Here is a 22,119-nt window from a genome sequence, read left to right on the forward strand (position 1 = left end):
TCAGCTGGAGAGACGATACGCTGATTGGAAATTTTTTTAAGTAAACATATTAAGTAGTTATTCGACACCCTGTGTGTGACGTTTGCCACTCTCAAAACCTATAACTCACAAATGTGGATGACTTGGAAATGACGACTTGAACTTCTTCTAGCGTTTATATTTCTTATTTTATTTATCTTGTTGATATGATTCATTCTGGCAGTGTACTGATTACGATAGCAAGATGACCTCTTCTTAACCTCTTCTGGATTTCTATGAAATAGTTCTCATCCTCCTTCTTGGTTAAATTTGCTGCTCGGGATGATTGGGTGGAACAAGAACCTGCACTAGTCCATCGGAGCGGGCTCACCTAGTTCATAGATCGGTCCAGAATTTACGAGCGAGCAGGCTCTCAGTTACCAAGCATCACTTTTTCAGGCCGAGATCTTTGTGATCCTGGTATGTTCTCAGGAGATAATTCATAGGGCTTGCTCAGCCAGGACCATCTCTATCAGCTCTAAAGGCTCTGAAAGCACCCGCAGTCAGCTGGTTTTTGGGCGCAAGAAAGCACTAGCTGATGTTGCGCTGACCAATGAGGTCAACTTAACATAGGTATCGGGACACTCAGGTGTAAAAGGGAACGAACGGGCGACGCCCTGGCAAGACGGGGCCCATCCACTCTGCCTGTCTGACCCAAACCTCACCAAACCTGAGATAGTCTCAAGGAGCTTCTTTTGCGGAGATTCTAGAACTCATTTGCTAGTGGTGAAGGTAAGAGGCAGGCTAGGCTCCACATACCAGGTCTATCCAAAGGTCTTACAGCCTTAACTTCTCTTTCTAAACCGTAGGAGATGCTTTCTAGGAAGTTATCTCGAAAGAGAATTGTGGCTTTCTGTGCGGCCACAAGGTTACTAAGGGACTGGACATTCGGAATAGCAGGAGTAGCTCAGATTTGGAGCCGCTACTGATTCTAGAAGATATGAAAGCCTTATGATAGGGGTGATGCAATGGACTCGCCTTAGGTCTAATTGTCTGAAGGGCTCACCCCTTGGTCCTACTTATAATTATAGCTATATATACTCTAGAGAGTGAACTGCGATTGCTATGTAGTTCTCACAATACGTTCTTCTTTTTTGTACCATAAAAATTTGTTGGAATAGGTTTGACAAGAATCCGATAGGCTGGTTTTGTTTAGTTCCCTCTTTCTAATAGAACTATTTCAATTTTTTTCAGGGCTCTCGTTATAAAACTTGTTATTTAGATATGATATGGAGTTTTGAGAAAGAATACATTTTTAAGTAATAAGTTTATTATCTATTTAACATCAGTTTCTCATCAGCATCGTATTACCTTACAATTATTTACATTGTTTATTAGAATATAATAAAAAATTAAAATTTATCTGATCGTTTATCACATTCTATATCATGTAAAAACATCACATCCTAAATACTACCTAAAATAGCCTTTACATTATATTTTACTAATTAAAATTTAATTATATTATTAAAAAATTAAATACTGAAAGACCTACATAATTAAAATTAACAATCCACTGTTTGTATCTTAGGGCAGGGATGCACAGAGAGCATATAACATGGGAGCTTAATGGTGCATCACAGTGCCTATTGTAACGAAAAAGCTTATCTTCGACGTATCCCGTATAACGACCAATTTGAAATAGCGACCAATAAAATACGATGAAGCAGGCGTTCGGAATAGTGACCTTCGCGTTCTAGAATATACGGCTTAGTAACAAATAGATATGGGCTAATCGAGATGATTAGAAATTATTTTTGTATATAAGGAGGGCTGTTATTAATTTACTTTTTATTATTACATAGAAAGAGGCATGCAACTGCCCATTTTTTAAGGTGCCACCATACTATATTTCTCCAAAAAAAACCTTTTTATCTCCTGACCGGGTATTCTTAGACGGAACCACAAAATGTAACACGTACCTAATAATATTCCTATTCCTACTTCATGAATTAATTTCAGACAGTATCTACCACTACTATATCAGTGTATAACGGACTAATTGTATATCCGAAATAACTCATTTGTTTAGAAACAAAAAATTGACTAAAATTTTTTTTTAATATTTCTAAAGGGTGTTTTTTAGGGGTATCGAACTTTAAAACGGAATAAAACAAGAATGATTTTTAGAAATCTGGAGGTCCAATATTCGATCACTTTTTCCAATTTGTCGCCGTATTTCGGCAATAACGCGGCGAATAATGTCCTCAAAGTGGTCAATCGTTTCATGCTTATTGGCGTAGACTAGCAACTTCACATATCCCCACAAAATAGTCTAGCAGTGTTAAATCGCACGATCTTGGAGGCCAATTCACGGTTCGAAACGTGAAACTATGCGATTACCAAATGTTTCCTTCAATAAATCAATTGTGGAACGAGCTGTGTGACATTTTGCGCCGTCTTATTGAAACGACAGGTCCTGCACATTATGGTTGTTCAATTGGGGAATGAAAAAGGCAGTAATCATGGCTCTATAGCGGTCACCATTGACTGTAACGTTCTGCCCAGCACCGTTTTTGAAGAAGTACGGTCCAATGATTCCACCAAACCATAAAGCGCACTAAACAGTCAGTTTTTCTGGATGTAATGTTTTGTCCACATATATTTGAGGATTATCTTAACTCCAAATAGGGCAGTCATTCAACCAAAAGTGAGCTTCATCGCTAAACAAAATTCGCTTCGGAAAATCGGAATCAACGGCAATCTCGTTTTGTACCCACTCACCGAATCTACGCCTTGCTAGGTGATGATGTACCTTTAATTCTTGCTTGAGTTGGATTTTGTAAGCACGAAAAACAAGATCTTTCCGCAAAATCTTCCATAAAGTGGATGGACAAGTAATTCGGGACTTCCTGTATGCTACGCTCTACAGCAGCACCAAGTTCTTCTATACGCATTGTACGACGTGTGTATGGATGCATACTATCAGTTAGTTAGAGTAAATGTGCTGCAAAAACGTTCCATGGTTAATCGAATTACTTGCCCTAATGGACTAATATGTTGAATATAACATGGACGTAGTGCGCGATACGTTTTTCGAACAGAACCAGAATTTTCCAAATAAATTTGTACAATTTGGAAGCGTTGTTCAGGCGTCAAGTCTATTTATGCTGAAATGCCAGACCCAAGTTAACATAAATTACTTGACAGCTGTCAAAATGGCCGACAGGTAAAACAGTGTTACCAACCTACATTTCTATACTTTTAAAAAACTCCCTTTATTTTTACGAATCGTAAGAATTTTATAGAGATCATGTAATTATTAAGAAGGATATAACAGAAATGCGTTTTTACTTAATATAATAGCACTTTAACGGTCAAAAACTAACAAATTCCCTACGTGGCCCTTACTTCCCACAGCTCTGTTTATCCCTGCTCATAGTATCGTTTACTGATCTAACTTCCATAAATCTACACAATGTACTGGTCCCGATGAAGTCTAAATAATGATAATATAAGGTTTGTTTTTGTAGGAGCTTCCAGTAATTTGTTATCAACTTACAAACTGCGGACTTTGCACCTGCTTAAAAATTGTCAGCACTTTTCTGTGGCTAAAATGCCTCTAATTTATATATTTACAAAGACTTGAAAATCTACAAGAACTTTTTATCAAATATTAAAAGTTTAAAACTTTTCAGATAATTTGTAGCTACTGCAAAATCTAACCTTAAAATTCTGTTTTATTTTATGACCACAGTTCCTGAACTCTTTACCTATATCAATCAAAACTACTGGAAATTTTTCAATCCTTTCAACAAATGTAGTGAAATTTTTGATCATATGACTCAAAACATAAGGTTGTCGGTCAAGATATCTTCTGTAAATGCTTAAGTGCTGCTTTGCTTAGGACAGACTATACTTAAGATTGTAACAGACTTCCATATAAGTTAATATTATTCAAGACTCTTCTAAGCTGATATTAGAGAATTCCAACAACACATATCTCAAGAGTGTCAAGACCTTTTCAGATGTGAATGGTTCATAGGACAACAAGAAACGCAGAATAACAGAAATTTAAAAAAATTTTTTTAATAAAAACGTTTTTAAAAAGTTTTATTCAACGTTAGCCAGTAAAAGCGTAAGAAAACACGCATGTGAAACAATTAAGAATGACTGTAGTCACTAAAATAATTAGGAATGGGAATTATAATAACGATCATGTTGCTGTAAACCTGGAATAACAAATCTACATTCTTCGGTACGAAACCCTTTCAGTTCAAAATTAACCAAGTGGATGATATTCTTGTACTCAGGTACATTTCAATATTTTAAAATGGAGCTAGGACATACTTCTACCCAAAGTCATGTCATGTTTGAGGAATCTGTACATTGATTTTGTGTCTAACGGTTAAACTAGATTCACTACTGAACGCGCTTTCAGAAGAAGTTAAAGAATTCGGAACTCTGACCTCCCTTAAGCTCGGAGACTGAACCAGACTTCTTCGTTCCATTTCTTGGGCATCTTCTGAAATCCTGGATACTTTCTGGTGTTCTAGAGGAATTCTAGGATCCACTGGTGGTTTGTAAGGCGTTTCTTCTTTAGGCTTGTGGTGTCGATGGTGTCTCTTGTGGTGCTTTTTGATATCTTTTATCTTTCTTTCAGTCATGGAACCTCTTTCCCCGAGTGGTCCGTTTTGATTGTCTTGTATTTTGATATCTTCTTCGTCTAATTCTTCGATTGGTTCTTCGTCTTCTTCAATTATGCTGTTTTGGATCCACTCTCTGATTCTGTTTTTCTTCGCTACTCTGTCCACTGTTGTTTCGAGGCCGTATTGAGTGAGGGAGAAGAGCAGTCGGTGTTTTTCTTCGGGGCTGCTATGGAAGCTGTACATTGAAGGACAGAGGCCATCGTCTTCCTTTAATGCCTCATTCGTCTTCTCCATACCTGGTAAAAATATACAGAAGGTAAAATAAAATACCAATATAAAAATATTTTATTGGGGGAAGCAAAATTAAGGAGAAAGCAACAAGAGGTGATATATGACATATGGAATGTTAAAGCAGAATTATTAATTCCAAAACATTTAACTGGCTAAACTCTGGAATGAAGCATGAAAAGGAGAAGTATGGAAGTATGTGTTATTTAATTACAAGGTATAATGAGTCTTATGTGTCTCGTCAAATATATTCACCAATATACTAACCTTTTGACATCCATCTATCTTCCAAAAACCTATGCACCTCCGCTAGACCTGCTGGTCTTTTCTCTGCCCTTGGCTCCAAGTACTTTTTAAACAGTCTTTGTGCTTTGGACGAAACCAATTTGAACATTTTAGGTTGTCTTTTCAGAGGTATGTTGGAGTTCTGCCAGGAAAGATAACGGACGTATCGAGGATCATCCATAGCAGCCTTTTGCCATGGCAAACAGCCAGTGAGACACACGAATATGACTATGCCGAACTGCCACACATCGTGGGAAGTCTTGGCTCTAAGAAAATACGTAATTATAATTTTTAAATATACAACAGAATTTGCACAGCTATGGTTGTTGTCAATTTTCTTTTAAAAATATTGTTTAAAAATTCCGTTACTATAAACTTACGTGTAGGTACCGTCCGTAGGCACCAAAAGGACTTCCGGCGCAGCGTACGGCAACCATTCGTTTCTTCTGAGTACTACAGTTCCTGATAGTCGAGTCTCGCCAAAGTCACACAGTTTAATTCTAGAAAAATCCGATTTGAATACTAAAATGTTGTCTAACTTGACGTCACGATGCACAAGGTCTCGTGCGTGCATGTGTTCCAAGGCAGCTGCTAGCTGTTTGGCTACTCTTTTCGTGTGCAGCTCTCCTATACCGATTTCAGAGACATTTGACGTCAAATCGCCTGAAAATAAAGAGAAGAGTGTTAATAGAGACAAAATTAAGATTAAACAATATTTTTTTTTATAAATACTGCAACATAAAAGGTTTTAGCAACATAAAAGACTAAATATACCGGGTGTTACTCAATATTTGACAACTTTTCTAAAATAAATTCACAGTCACGAAAAGTATTTTCGGGTTATGTTGGGAAAAGGAAGTAAATTGTAATGTTTAAGAAATATTAGGATATATTGGAAGCGAAAAATATAAAAAAAAAATGATAAAAACAGAGTAGATACTGACTTTTGAACTGTAATTTACCTGTTTGAATTTGTGGTTTAATGTAAATTTAATTCAAATAACTTCTCTATAAGATTATAGAAGATTATGGAAGATTATAGAAGATTATAGAAGATTATAGAAGATTATAAAAGATTATAGAAGATTATAGAAGATTATAGAAGATTATAGAAGATTATAGAAGATTATAGAAGATTATAGAAGATTATAGAAGATTATAGAAGATTATAGAAGATTATAGAAGATTATAGAAGATTAAATCCGAAATATCTTACAACGAACCGTACATCCGTTGATGTGGAAAGAAGTTTCTCAATTTACAAATATATGTATACAGATAGAAGCCATAAGTTTTTATTTAAAAATTTTGAAAAACATTTGGTCATTTATTGTTTCCATAATTCTATATTAGTATTTTATTTTTTACTACTTTTATTAGAATTAAATTGTACATTACAATTACCTACTTATTTTTTAAGTTTATTTATAATGTGTTTTAATTAATATACAATTATTAAATATAGGTTTGAAATCAGTGGCGTCTTTTGGGGGTAGGCAGGATAGGCCGGGCCTACCCAATAATTTTAAGAGCTTTAAAATTGAAAAACATATATTCAAAAATTATGTTAATGCATATAAATATCTTTTAAATGTACTAAATCACTCAATAAATTAGCGTCCGTTAAAACAACTATGTTATTATATTACGACATAAAGCATCGAATCGTATTCAGGCATTTTAAATATCATTAATAGGCCCGATCGGAACTGGCCGACCCAACTCACATAAGATCTCCGTACAAAAAGCGTTTGAAGTTAAGCAGCTTGCCGGACAACGAGTTATATTGTCGTGTTTATGCTTGCTGTTTAGGCACCAGACGATCGGGTCTAAACCGACCATCGTTATCACTTGCAACGTAATTATCGAATTATAATATAAATTTTCTTTTAAATTATGATAAAAAAATATGTAACATAATCTATAATTGTAACATATTTTTAAACAAACAACACAATTGCAAACAAGTGCACGGTTGCCCAAATAAATTTTAAAAAATTCGTAAAATTCGAAAAAAAAAAAGATTCCCACTCTCACACAAAAAAAAATATGCATTAGACACACTGGCGGCTACAGAAATTTTTTTGGGGAGGTCATGGATCTTGAGGGCGATTACTTTTCTCTGATGCAAGGTCACCTTTAGTGTTACCACCAGTAGGATAAGTGGGTTTTCAAATATTTTTAAGGGGGGGTCATGACCCACCCCGTGACTCCTCCCTCTGGATCCGCCACTGATTACACATAGCTATATGTAATTTGCTGGCTTGGCCTACCCAAAATTTTACCACATCAGCCGACACTGTTTGAAATTAAAAGTATGCATATTTTCTAAAAAATACATATTTAATGCATAATTACTAAAAGAAATGCACGTTTAATGCATATTTTTTGGGTAAATTAGTGCATATAATTATATTCGCATATTTTTCACTTTTTTGCATATTTACCAATTCTAGTTATGAGTGTTGAGTGGGCATTAGCAAATAATTTTCCGGTGTAGAATCAGCAGACAAAATATAAGAATGAATTACCCTATATAAAACATGTCTATGTATAAAACACTCTAGACACAACGAAAAAACGAACAACAATAACTGTTATTTCATCGGATAATAATAATATATCAAATACATGAGTAAATAAAATTCCAGAGAATAGTTTACGAAACCGCATTGTGAATTTTGATTTTCTAATTATATTTGGCCGACTGTAACATGCAATCCGAAAACTTGGGCGTCAAAGATTCCGTTCTATGCCAACTAAAATCCACCGAGTATTAGATATACAGTTGTGTAATAAATCCGAATATTCAAAAAATAACGCGTTTGTCATTCTGGACCTAGACAATTTTTTCGGTGCTGAAACGTCATTTTTAATAATGATTAAATGCGTGGCAAGTGTCAATGATTGGGCAGTTGGGGTTCGCTTTAGGTGGGATTTATGAGTGATCGTGGTTCAGACGTTTTCCGGTCAGTCTCTCGTATTTTTTTAAATGGGACGTCCTGAAAATTAATGGCTTGTTAAAACTTTTTGGAAAACTTTGAGGTTTTGTTCTCAATACTAAAAATACTGTTTGATGTATAAAATGTAGTAGATATTTCATCATATAGGCTATACGCCCCATGGAAGGTGTAGCTGTTTTCACTTAAAAACCCTTTTTATGTAGTAGATTAGCCCACTATATTCAATATTTTTAAAATATATTGTCCGATTCACCCGTTTTGGCCGATTTGAAATTGAAAACCACTTAAGCAAGATTAAACTGTCAATTAAATTTTTAGATCTGGTAAAAAGCTAAAATTTTTATGAACATAAGTTCTTTAACAATTTGTACGTTACTTGTACGTAGAGTTTCACACTATAAGTCATTTTGAATGTCTAACACATCTTTTATGGCATCAAAATGATTTGCGTAGAAAATTGCTACTTTAATCCATCTTGTAAATATGGGCTGTGGAGACAAGTCTACACCTAGTAATTTTTCTTTATAGATTTGCACAGGTAAATGTGTTTTTTTTTAATAATGATTAAATGCGTAGTAAGTGTCAATGAAAAGTTATGGAGTGCCGAAAGTTCATAAAACGAATTCACCACTTAGACCTGTTTGTAGTAACATGAATTCTCCTTGTAGTGAACTGTTAAAATTTTTATTAAATTTTATACAACCATTTGCAAATAAAAAAGACACATCTATAAACAATACACACACAAACATTTTTTAAATAATTATCAAACACTAAATTAAATTCAAACAATAAGTATTTTAGTAAATTTTGACATAAATAGCTTTAAACTTTAATATAATTTATTTTTAAAATATTCAAAATAAATCGTAAAATAATTAAAAATAAAAGTATTTTTGAAGTGTGTAATAAAATTTTATTTAGTTAGAAAATTTCAACACAAACTTGAAGAAAAACTAGAAGACCAAATGAGTAGTACTGTTGAAAACATAGATAATTACTGGAATGAGTGCGAAAATATCCTGAAAGAAGTAGCAACAACAGTTCTAGGAAAGAAGAAACAAGAAAGGAAGGGGATAGAATGGTATGATGCGGAATGTGCACAGGCAACTCAAAAAAAGAATCAGGCGTATGGGAAACTCCAAAACAGAAGGACAATCAAGATGAGTACAAACAGATGAGACAAGCAGAGAAAAAGATACTAAAACGAAAGAAAAAACGACATTTAGAAAACCCGCTACAGGAACTAGAAAGGCTCAATTCACAAAGCGAAGCGCGAACATTTTATAAAAATGTGAACCACAACAGAAAAGAATTTAAACCTAGAATAAACATAATAAAAAATAAGGAAGCCAAAATTATCAATGAGCCTATCAAATAGTGGAGAGATGGCCGGAGAATTTTGCTGAGAAATTAAATATAGGCAATCGAGAAGTGACTGACATAAATGACTACAGTGGAGACGTAGACGATGAGAGGGAGAAAAATAATATACCAATAGAAGAAGAAGTTGCAAAGGCAATAAAAAGGTTAAAAAACCACAAATCCCCTGGAGAAGATGGTATACCCCCTGAGCTGTTCAAGTATGGAGCAAACGCGCTAAAAAATACATAATAATACTTGTTGCATCCATTTGGAGAAAAGGAAAACTCCCAGACAGTTGAAATGTAGGTATTATAATACCTATTCACAAGAAAGGGGATCCACTAATATGGGACAACTATCGAGGCATTACCCTCTTAAATACGGCTTATAAAGTACTGGCTTATATACTTTATGATCGTTTACTAGTATATACTGAGGAAAAAATAGTGGACCAATGTGGATTCCGAGAAGAAAGGTCAACAATTGATCAGATTTTCCTTCTCAGACAAACCTTAGAAAAGACATATGAATATGGAATCGATACCCATCACCTCTTCATAGATTTTAAAAGCACTTATGACAGTGTAGGTAGACAGAAGCGCACTTTATAATGCCATGGCAGAACTAGATATTCCGTCACATCTAATAACATTGGTAAAGGCAACTCTTTCGAAAGTTGAATGCAAAGTCAAGGTACAAAACAGAGTGTCAAGGTCTTTTCAAACACATACTGAATTACGCCAGGGCGACAGTCTATCATGCCTATTGTTTAACATCGCGCTAGAAAGAGCCATAGAGAAATCGGGCATAACAACCAGAGGTACGGTTATCAATAGAAGTGTACAGATATTAGCCTATGCAGATGACATTGTCATAGTAACTCGGACAAAAAGAGACCTGATACAGGCTTTTGACACATTAGAAAAAGCCGCGAAGACAATGGGACTGCAGCTCAACGTATCCAAAACAAAATACATGAAGGTCACGAACAGCACACAAATAGCGGCACCACAAGGTCTGGCACACACATTCGAAGGGGTCTCGGAGTTTATATATCTTGGAACACAACTAAATAACAGCAACCTAGTAAGCGTAGAAATTAAGAGAAAAATATACCTGGCAAACAGAGCTTACTTTGGACTAAAGCAGCTCTTAACATCACACATAATTAGCAGAAAAACCAAGATACTAATATATGAAACTCTTATTAAACCTGTCCTGACATACGCGTCAGAGACATGGACTATGGTAAAAAACGACGAAGAACTGTTAGGCCGCTTTGAAAGAAAAATACTTAGGCACATATACGGAGAAGTACAAGAAAGCGGGATATGGCGCAGGCGCTACAATTTTGAGTTATATCAATGCTATGAAAAATGCACATCGTCCGGTCTATTAAAATTAAGACTAAGGTGGCTAGGACACCTTGAAAGAATGGACACTGCAGACCCCCAAAGACAGATATTATATCAAGCGCCAGTAGGAACCAGGAAGAGAGGCAGGCCAAGATCTAGATTTAAAAGTCGAAGATGATTGAGGAATCTCGGGGTCAGAAATTGGAAAGCCAGGGTGAAAGATAGGGGGGAATGGAGACTAATTCTTGAACAGGCCAAGACCCACTCAGGGTTGTAGAGCCAAAGATGATGATGAATAAAATTTTAATTCCTAGCTGAGCGTTTTCGGCTTACAAAGCCATCCTCAGAGTTGTGCTACAATAGAACACTAATACAAGTAACTATTTAAGTGTTATCATGGTTCACTACTAGAGAAAGATCCTATTGGTGGAAAATCCACAATTTTTTCCTTTTATAAAGGGTAAAAAAACAAAGTTTTTTCGAAGAAACGAAGATTATCTTCTTTCATTGCATCCCCTGAAATATGTATACTACAGTTTTCAAAATCTTGAAAAAGCTTAACCCTTTCATAGGCAGTGAGAAGTATAATTCCCACCATATAATAACACGTCAGTCTACATAGATTTTCCTACCGTTTGAGGCTGTAGTGATGTCAGTAGGCCAGTAGTAGTGATATCAGTAAACCTATAAAAAATTACTTTGAAGCTGAAGTACCAATATTTACATTATCATTCATACTTATGTTTGAATATATGATGTTTTTGCGATTTTTTTCTGCGGTTATGTTCTAGTTATGAATAAATAATTGTTTACATGAAAATTAAGGTTAGTGCTAAGGATTTAAATATTATTTTTCCATTCTTTTGACTTTTATACAGACATTTATATAAAAGCAATAATATTAGAACGTATTTCACGTATGCTAAATTTATATTTGTAAGTGGGTTATATGCTTCCCACCGTCTATCCTCGCTGTTCATTTTTATTATTTAATTTTAGAAATGTGAAATCTAGATAACTCCACAGATGCTGAGGCTGCATTATCTTCTTTATATTCTTTATCTGACAATGAGGAACATTCAGAAGAAGAAGCAGATGAAGGTGCTTTCGAAGAATTTGAAAATTTGGAAGACAACTGTTCAGATTCTTCTGGTGTGAATACAGCCTGTTTGGAATATTCACATGCTCAATATTCAGGTAATTTTTCTCTCCCTACATCTCCGTTACATTTTCAACCATATGTATGGGAGGATAGTGAAGATGAAATACATGATGAGGAATGGGTTCAAAACACAGATTTCTTTGACAACCTTGCACTTGATTTGTCCAAAGATGCCACTTCTGGTTACGATTTTAATATTGAAGACAAAGAAATTGATTATTTCACCAAAATTTTTGATTTAGATATTCTTGATACGATACTTTATCAGACTAATCTATATGCAAAGTAGTATTGGCCTAGAAGGGCTAATAAGACAAACCAACCCGGTCCATCTAATAATTGGCAAGATACAAATCTGGAGAAAGTGAAGACCCTAACTGGAGTAATGATTATAATGGGAATACATACACTTCCTCAGCTTTACAATTACTGGTCCACTGATCCATATTTAGGCGTATTCGTAGTTTCGCAAGTATTTGTATCTAAAAGACACAAAAAACTAATTGAACATTTACACCTAAACAACAATGAAAATCCAGTGCCTCGACCAAAACCTCGATATGACAAATTGCATAAGGTGGGACCACTTGTGGAAAAACTAAACAATACAATCCAATCTATGAGTAACCACTCATCTTACTTAGCTGTTGATGAATCGGTGATAGCGTTCAAGGGCAGATCATCACTTAAACAATACATGCCCACGAAGCCTGTCAAACGAGGCTATAAAGTATGGTGTTTGGCAGACTCAATTACAGGCTACATATACAAATTCCATATTTACATTGTGAACACGTGAAAAGGTTGTTATAAACCTTGCGATCTGTATATAAAGCAAGGGATGTTTGATAGCTTATGATAATTTCTTTACATCCTTTCCTCTTGAAATGAAAAAAGTTAGTAACTGATAAGATTTATACTCTTGTTACGGTGAGATCACACAGAAAGGGATTACCAGATATATATAAAAGTAAAACAAAGATGTGCAGTGAAGAATTTATGTTTAGTACAAAACAAAAGGTAGCTGCAGTGGATGTATAATAAACCAGTCAACATCTTGAGCAACTGTTTCTCTCCATGAGATACAGATTTTATCAGTCGTAAAAATAAAGATGGCTCCACAACAAATGTGTCATGCCCTAAAGCTTTAAGCGTTTATAATCAGATAATGGGCGGTGTCGATAAGTTCGACCAATATCACGAAAGATATTTCATTAGACCAAGACCTGTCAAATGGTAGTTCAGAATTTTCTACTATTTAGTCGATATGGCTATAATCAATTCGTTCATACTAATGAAGATAAGTAGACGGAAGAAACTCGACCAACTATCATTTCTATTGTGCATTTATCAAGACGGTTGATTTCGGGCTTTGATTCACGGAAACGTAGAAATAAATCCGTAATATTTTTTTAGCAAATAAATGTTTAGTTTCAAATGAAGTGAGATTAGCTGAAGTTGGTAGACATATGCCAAACAAGGAAAAATTACAGGCGATGTAGGATGTGCTGTACTAAGCAAAATGAGAAAAGAACTCGGAATATCTGCACCTACTGCAATCTTCCATTATGCATAACAACCTGTTGAAGAAAGTTCAAGGTTTTCATGGTTAATGAGATTTATTTACTCGTTTATGTATGCATATTGTGTATTTTATGAGTTCTAAATAAAGTAAAATTAGTTAGAAATGTCTCTTTTTTTAATATAGTTTTTGAATTTAGTAGAATTATGTAACTACCCTCATTAGGGGTAGTTATAATTGTTAACCAGTCAAAGAAAATTGTTTAAAACTATTTAATTTGCTCACGCCCATGAAAGGGTTAAAAAAGCATCATAGACTAAAAGTAAAATCATACTGTTACGAAGAAGTGATTTTAAAGAATTGTAACAATACATATAACATTAACACTTACCTAATGGAGCATATTCCTGAGAAAAAACATAGAATCCAGCCGTTTCAAAAGCCACATCATATGCTGTGATAATATTCTTGTGGACTCCCAAGTGCAGTCCATAATGAAATTCTCTATAAAAATCCTTAATGGCCGTGTATGGCTTAGGAAGAGCTTTCAGTACCATTTCTGTGTCCGTAGCTTTATGTTCCACCAGAAGAATTTTGCCGAACCAACCTTCCCCTACAATTTGTAAGATGTCGAATTCATCAGCAAGATTTACCTGTAAAAGATCAAGACGATAGTTATAACAGAAAAAAAAGAAAAGGAAGAGGTACCACGATATTGAAAAACGGGAACTTACTAATATATAGTGGAGTAAAAGAAAAAAAAAGAGATCATGCGAGGGTAGTATGCATGGTAAAGAAAAATATCCTCAATAAAGTAAGAAATTTGTTATATTTCAATAAGCGTATACTTAGAGTAGATATACAGATGGACACAAAGGAAGCAATTACAAACTTAATTATGTGCTATGGACCTGGTGAAGATGCAACAAAAAACTAAAAGAACGAGTTCTGGGATAAAATGAAAGAAGTAATAAATAATTTTACAGCGAAAATAGTAATCACAGGAGATATGAATGCTAGAGTGGGAAAAGAAGTAGAAAAATGGAACGATGTTATAGGATCATACGGAGAGGATAAAATCAACAATAATGGAAAACTATTACTTGAATTCTGTTTGGACAATAACATGATGGTCATTAATACACATCTCCAACATAAAAAGAAGCGTAATATCACAAGTCATATCAAGAAACGGACAATTAATTTTTGACTGTACACTAAAAACATACGAAGCCACAAAGAAGTAAAGCTAAAACAAATAAAACCCAAAAACGCAACTATATTATCCGACAACAAGAATATAATGGAAATATGGACGGAACATTTCGAACAATTGTTGAACGAAGAGCAAGGAAAAGCAAAGGAAACTCAAAACAACGTAATTGGAGGATCAGAGGACAACACTGAAGAAACTGAAGCTATACAGGAAGAAGAACTAGAGGAAACAATATGTAATATAAAGACTAGGAAAGCTTATGGGAGAATAGAATAGAATAGAAATAGGCTTTATTGTCACTGAAAATTCTACAAGTTTATGGACAAAGCTTACAAAAAGTCAAAAAAATAACAATAACAATTAAAATTTACTAAAATTACATAAATCGGTAATATTACAAAATAAAAGATAATAAAATATACAATCCATTGCAAAATGTAGCTAAATTGCAAATTGCATAATAAAACCTTACGGACTAATTTACGAATAAGTTTAAGTTTCTGCATGTGATACCCAAAATACAGTATGATGCAAATGTATGGAATAAATTCATTATTTCAGAAACAGACGACTTTTAAAAAAAAAATCTTGTCAACTTTAATCGTCAATTTTAATTTTTGAATGACCATCAACTGATATACAGTCCATCTAATTTACTTACCGTTGCACGTCATTATCATTGACAGAGATCAAAGTTGATATAGTTGCCAAATTATAAAAAAATCCTGAATCCATTTTAAATCAAATAGATCACATAATTATTGCAAAAGTGGATTATACAACAAAACAAATTAATATTTAATGTAAATACATAGAAACAAAACAAGAGTTAAAAAATAATCTTGTTAAAAACAATTTGAGCCGTTTGTATGCGTCTTATAAAGATGTAAAATGGAATACTTAAACAAAAACAACACGTTCTTCATTACTTATTAACATTAGTCAACGCCGCAACTGTCAAATAAGTGTTACCAATGTATGCCAAAATATCACTTCGTTCTATTACAGTTACAGTGTGTTCCGAACAAATGTTCTTTATAAAAACGCTTCATAATGTATTTATACAAATTAAATGAAACATATTATTGTGTATTTCTTTAAGTTAACATTAATAGAAATCTTTAAATATAATTCCAAGCGTATATATGTGTTGGACATTACGTGATCAGTGTCGGCGTATTGAAGTAATCGACGATTTTTTTAAATACAAACCGAGGTCACGCGACAGTTCATTTGAAAGGTCTCCTTATCGTCTTTGCAACGATGTAATCACTTGAATATTTATTTCTACAGGGTTCACCAAAATTATGAACTTTGTTAAGTAACATGGAATTACCATAATTATTCATTCACTGAACTAATACACTGAAAAAATACATTGATAATAAACAATGCTACATTATAATCTGAAATTAATTCTTGTAGTAAGTATTCCAAGTTATTTTTCAAAAATATTTAAATCAATATTGTCATTGACTCCTCTTTATTTGTCAATGATCTGTGAATCTGTCAAATAATAGACGTCAAATTTTTGCAATGCAAACAGCATTTACAAAAATGAGACTAACAGAAACAGAACGAATGAAGATTTTAATCATGTTTGGTTATGAATATAGAGTGAGGACTCAAGCAGAAGTTCGTAATTTATTTAATGCTAAATACCCCAATCATGAACCAATTACACAATCAACAGTAAGTAAAATTGAAAAAAAAATGTCGAGAAACGGGCCATGTTAAAGATCTTCCCAGAAGTGATAGAAAATTAATATCCAAAGCCAAGAAACTGGACGTTGTACTGGCGTTTTAAGAAAATCCCCATACCAGTTCTAGGCAGATCGCACTAGATAATAATGTCCACCAATCAACTGTTGTAAGAGTGCTAAAAAGGAGAAGTGGCATCCATATAGAGTACATCTGGTCCAGGAGCTATTAGAACATGACTTTGATAGAAGAATCGAATTCTGCGAAAAATATAACAAAGATCAGGGTTTCATGCAAAAGGTACGTTTTTCTGATGAAGCGTCTTTCATGCTGAACGGTCACGTAAATCGCTAGACATATCGATACTGGGCAAGTGAAAATCCACATTGGATGGAAGAATATAGGACACAATATCCCGAGAAGGTAAATGTTTGGGCCGGCATTATAAACAATCAGATTGTAGGGCCATATTGTTTTGAGGAAAACTTAACTGCTTCTCGTCATCTAGAATTTCTTCAGGATTATCTGTTGCCATAGCTGAATCAGCTATTTCCAAATAGAAATGATTTGTGGTACCAACATGATCGGACTCCCCCACACTACGGCATTGAGGTACGAAATTACCTTAATAACGTTTTCCCAGGTAGGTGAATAGGTAGAAGGGAATGGCCACCAAGGTCTCCAGATTTGACTCCGTTAGATTGTTGGGATATTTAAAGAACAGAGTGTATCAAAATCGACCGAAAAATTTAGAAGAGTTGAAGGAGCGCATCAGAACGGAAATTGCACAAATAATACCTGAAGTCATCGAAAACGTTAGGAAAGAATTTATTGCCCATCTTTCCCATTGTGTTATTGCTAAAGGTCGTCAATTTGAACATTTGTTGTAATTTAATTGTATTTAAGTAAACATTTATTGTAACTTAATTGTATTAATAAACCAACAGTTTTGGTTAACCCTGTAGAAATAAATATTTAAATAATTATATCGTTGCAAAGACGATAAGGAGACCTTTCAAATGAGCTGTCGCATGACCTCGGTTTGTATTTAAAAAAATCGTTGTTTACGTCATTACGCCGACACTGATGTCGTAATGTCCAACACATATATAGTAGTTGATGGCCATTCAAAAATTAAAATTGACGTGTTTTAAGATTTTTTTAAAGTCGTCAGTTTTTAAAAAAATTCATTTATTCCATACATTTGCATCATACTGTATATAAAAAAACTTTAGTTACTTGTCCCCAAATGTATAGTACTGTAATTTCTTAGTTATTCGTTAAGAAACTCTTCCATCGAATAATATGGTCTTCAGATTTCAGATAGATAGGCTTTTGTCAATTTACGGAACTTAAGGAAAGAACTTGTAGGTTTAAGTTGCAAAGGGAGACGGTTGTATAATTTTTTTGCCGAATATAATTTAGATTTCTTTACTAACTCAGTGGACGGGATCGGTAAATACACATCAAAGTTTGAATTTCTGGTAGAGTAGTCATGATTAGGTCTTGCTGGAAAAACATGTAGGTGTTTACGAATTAAGCAAACAGTTTCTAGAATATATAAAGAGGGAAGAGTTAAAATCCCGTGATTTTTAAAGTAGTTTTTGCAATGTGTTATTCTACTGAGACCAAGAGATACCGTATTACTCTTAATTGTAATTTAAAAATAACATCAGATTGGGCAGCTATACTAGAACTCCAAAAAGGAAGGCCTTATCGAAGATGAGACTCAAACAAAGAAAAATATGTTATTTTGGAATATGCTAAATTGATTTCCTTCGAAACAGATCTTATTGCATAGCGGGCTGAGGCTAGTTTCTTACTTAACAAATCGATATGAAGGGACCATTTAAGGTTGTTGTCTATAAATATACCAAAAAATTTTACAAAATCAACGATACTGATCTGGCTGATATTAAGAAGCAAGGGTTGAAGAGCTCCTTTATAGGATAATGCTACTGTCTTATCCACGTTAAAAGAGAGTAAATAAGAGTCGGAACAGGTTCTTATTTTAAGTAGATCAAAAGTTATAATTGCATGAAGAGTTGCAATATTAGAGTTCCTCCAGGTAATACTGATATCATCAGCAAAAAAATTCCATCGAATTTTAAGTTAGTGATTTATAAAGATAAAAAAAATACAGGACCCAGTACTGAACCTTTTGGTACTCCATATACAATGCTTTTGTGACTACAGTCAGTATTATTTGCTCTAGTTGTTTCCTATTCCTCAAGTAAGATTGGAACCAATTCAAAGAAATACCTCGAGTTTCGTAGAAATTTAGTTATTTTATCAAAATGTCGTGATTTACACAATCAAAAGCTTTGACATAGTCACAAAAAAGAGTGGCAATATAAAGATTATTGTTTAGTGCTGGATAGACCTCATGTAGTACAGAAAACATAGCATCGCTGATACATTTATTAGATAAAAAGCCGAACTGACTTTGTGATAAAATGTTGTTTTCAACGAGAAAGGACATAAGTCGGGCTTTTATAAGCCTCTGGATCAGTTCAGATTTATTAACTGATCTTATAAAGAATGAATTCGAGACCTTTTTTAAATTGGGGAGATAGGAAATAGGATCTTGTTGTGGCAAAAAAGTTGATGTTATATTTTTACTCACATTAACGAAGTATTTATTTAAATTTTCAAGGTTTGGAAGAGAAAATGTTTGAGCTGTATTAGTTTTATTTCGAAGATCGTTTATTATGGACCAATAATGGATCTCTTGAAATATTTTTAGAGCTTCCCAGACGATTCTGATAGTACATTTGTTTTAGCTGCTTTGATAAGTTTTAAATAGGTTCCTCTGTACATGGAGATGTATTCAGTGACAAAGACGTTGGTAGTAAATTTCTTGATGTACAGTAGTGAACGCATATTCTTGGCTGATGTGCGGATACATCTGGTAGTCCAGGGTTTGTAATGTTTTGACTTAATTGTAATTAAAGAAAATGCCTTATTGAAAATACAGACAAGCCTATCTAAAACATCACTGAAATTATAATCTACGTCCACAGAGGGAAAGTGCCACCCAGAAGTCAAGCACAAATTTTGGAATTTACGAAAGTTTTGAGCGGAAAAAATCCTACCTAAACGTTAAGTTTTCGAGGATTGTTTATTAAGAGTGTTAAACTTGGTATATACTGCTTCATGATCAGATAGTCCTGCATTAATAATTGTAAAGCTTACATCAAGGGGTGAGAAATCTGAGACAATATAATCGAGCTCCTCGACACGTAACAGTAGAAGAGGAACGATTATGTTTGAGATTAATACTTTACTTATAAAATCTTGTCTTTATCGTAATGTTCTTATCCCACAACATTGAGTTTAGTTGTCTTATACAGTTTCTTGTTTGTCTCAGTCTGTTGTTTATATCTTCTTCTGTTTTTCCCTGGTTCGGTATTATGGTTCCTAAATACTTGAATTTATCTGTTCCATTTATTTGTCTTCCCTCGTCTATCTCTAGGTTTCTCATATCCTTGTTTTCTGTTGTTAGGTATTCGGTTTTCTCTAAGTTTATTTCCATTCCGTTGTTTTTATAATCTTCTTCTAGTTTTCTGAGCATAAAGCTGAGATCTTCTTCATCTTGTGCGATGATCACTTGATCGTCGGCAAAACTTAAGGTGTATAGGTATTCGTCTCTTACTGGTATGCCCATTCCTTCGCACTTTCTCCTCCATGGTTTGAGTGTATTTTCCAAGAATATTTTAAACAGAGTAGGGGACGTAGCACAGCCTTGTAGAAGTCCTTTTGTCGTCTTAAATGGATTGTAGGCTTTATTTCCACATTTAATAGCTACTTTGTTTTCTTTGTATAGTGCTTTAACTGCTTTTATTAGTGTTTGTCGGATTCCGAGATCATTCATTGCTTCCCATAATTTGACTCTAGATATTGAGTCATATGCTTTCTTTAGATCAACAAAGGCCAGATGGACCGGTCTACCTTTTGCCATTTTCTTCTCTATCAGTTGTTGTAATGTGTACGTATGATCTAGGCATGATTTTCCTACTGTGAACCCTGCTTGGTCTTCTCCAATTTTACCTATTATTTCAGTTTCTAGTTTTTCTTTAATAATTTTCCCGTAAAGTCTACCTACCGACGATATTATACTAATTCCTCTATAGTTTTCACATTTTTTCCTGTTTCCTTTCTTATGTATGGATGTGATGTATGCTTGTGTCCATTCCGCAGGTATTTCTTCTCCATTTAGTCCTCTTTCGAACATTCTATGTAGCATGCGGAATAACTTTTCCGTTCCGTTTTTAATTAGTTCGTTTGGTATTCCTCCGGGTCCTTTGGCTTTTTTGTTCTTCAATGTCTTGATTGCTCTCTTAACTTCTGCCAGGCTTATTTCTATCTGGTCGTATGCCCCATTTCCTGCACGTTCTATATTCTCTTCCTGAAATTGGGGACGGTTTTCTGTAAGTAGTTCTACGTAGTATTCTTGCCACTCGTTTTCACTCATTTTGCCGATCTGGGTTTTCTCTGTCTTATTTCGTTGAAGTGCTTTTAATATTCGCCATGATTCTGAATTTCTCGTTCCTCCGATATGTCGTTCTATCTCTGTGCATGCTTGTTTCCATCGTTCGTTCTTTTCATTTGTTACTCTTTTCTTTACCTCTCTGTTTTTCGCTCTATATAGGTCTAAGTCTTCCTGTTTTTTGGTGTTTAGGTATTTTATGTGTAGTTTTTTCTTTTCTTTTATGCATTTCAATGTGTCTTCCCTTAATTTGATATTCTGATGGGTGTTCCTTTGGTCGTCTTCTCCAAGAGCTTCTAAGGCCGCTGAAATCAGGCAGGTTTTTATGTGTTCATGCATTTCATCTAACGTGTCATATCTGAATTCTTCTAGTTTTTGGTCTAGTCTTCTTTTGTATAAATCTTTTATTGATAATACCCTGACAAGAAGTATCCTGACATATGGATCCGAAAACTGGACAATAAACAAGAGAAATAGAGGTAGAATAAGAGCAGTAGAAATGGAGTTCCCGAGGAGAAGCTGTAGACTTACAAAAAGAGACAGAATTGAAAACGCAGAGATTAAGCGGAGAATGGGAGTGCAATCAGACATAATCGACTATATAGAGGAGAAGAGACTATCCTGGTACGGCCACGTCAGAAGAGCGGACAGAGGACGCTGGATAAATAAAATCACAGAATGGAGCCCGATTGGAAGAAGAAAGAGAGGAAGACCCCGAAGGTCATTCAGAGATGAAATCGACGAGGCTATGGAGAAAAGAACCCTGCGAGATGGAGACTGGAATGACAGGGAAAATTGGAGAAAACGGTTGAGTGAAGGAAGACAGTGAAAACTGTGGAAATCCTTAGTAGTAGTAGTTATAAAATCTTTTGCATACTTACAAACATTTCTGTCGTTTAGAAACTGAGAGTAAAAACAGGACCATTTTAATCTGAATAAGTATATAGCGCTTTAAAAAACGAGCAAAACTACAATCTTAATGGATCGGAACTTGACATTTTCTGCGTAGTGATAAAAATATTTTTAGAGATAAATTAGTTACTTTATTCAAAATTAGTAGAAGTAAATGTTGCACTTACCTTTTCTAGTTCAAATTCCCGGATTTTGTGTATGTTTCCAGTTTGTAATTGTTTTAACAAGCTACCCATAACTATTTAAATCATACC

At 34.3% G+C, this 22,119-nt stretch overlaps 1 protein-coding gene across 1 annotated transcript in view; it reads right to left on the reverse strand.

Annotated features, from left to right (window-relative positions):
* Positions 1 to 1,270: 1,270 nt before the first annotated feature.
* LOC140447382 (serine/threonine-protein kinase SBK1-like) overlaps positions 1,271 to 22,119 on the reverse strand; it is a 43,586-nt gene continuing 22,737 nt past the window's right edge. The window contains exons 2-6 of the mRNA XM_072539995.1: positions 22,033 to 22,119; positions 13,939 to 14,200; positions 5,561 to 5,843; positions 5,163 to 5,446; positions 1,271 to 4,903 (exon numbers count right to left, since the gene is read on the reverse strand). Coding sequence (XP_072396096.1) covers positions 4,326 to 4,903; positions 5,163 to 5,446; positions 5,561 to 5,843; positions 13,939 to 14,200; positions 22,033 to 22,101 — 1,476 coding nt within the window. The 5' untranslated portion in view covers positions 22,102 to 22,119 and the 3' untranslated portion in view covers positions 1,271 to 4,325. The remainder of the gene's footprint in view (positions 4,904 to 5,162; positions 5,447 to 5,560; positions 5,844 to 13,938; positions 14,201 to 22,032) is intronic.

The sequence above is a fragment of the Diabrotica undecimpunctata genome, chromosome 8 (genome assembly GCF_040954645.1).
Source record: "Diabrotica undecimpunctata isolate CICGRU chromosome 8, icDiaUnde3, whole genome shotgun sequence".
Lineage (NCBI taxonomy): Eukaryota > Metazoa > Arthropoda > Insecta > Coleoptera > Chrysomelidae > Diabrotica > Diabrotica undecimpunctata.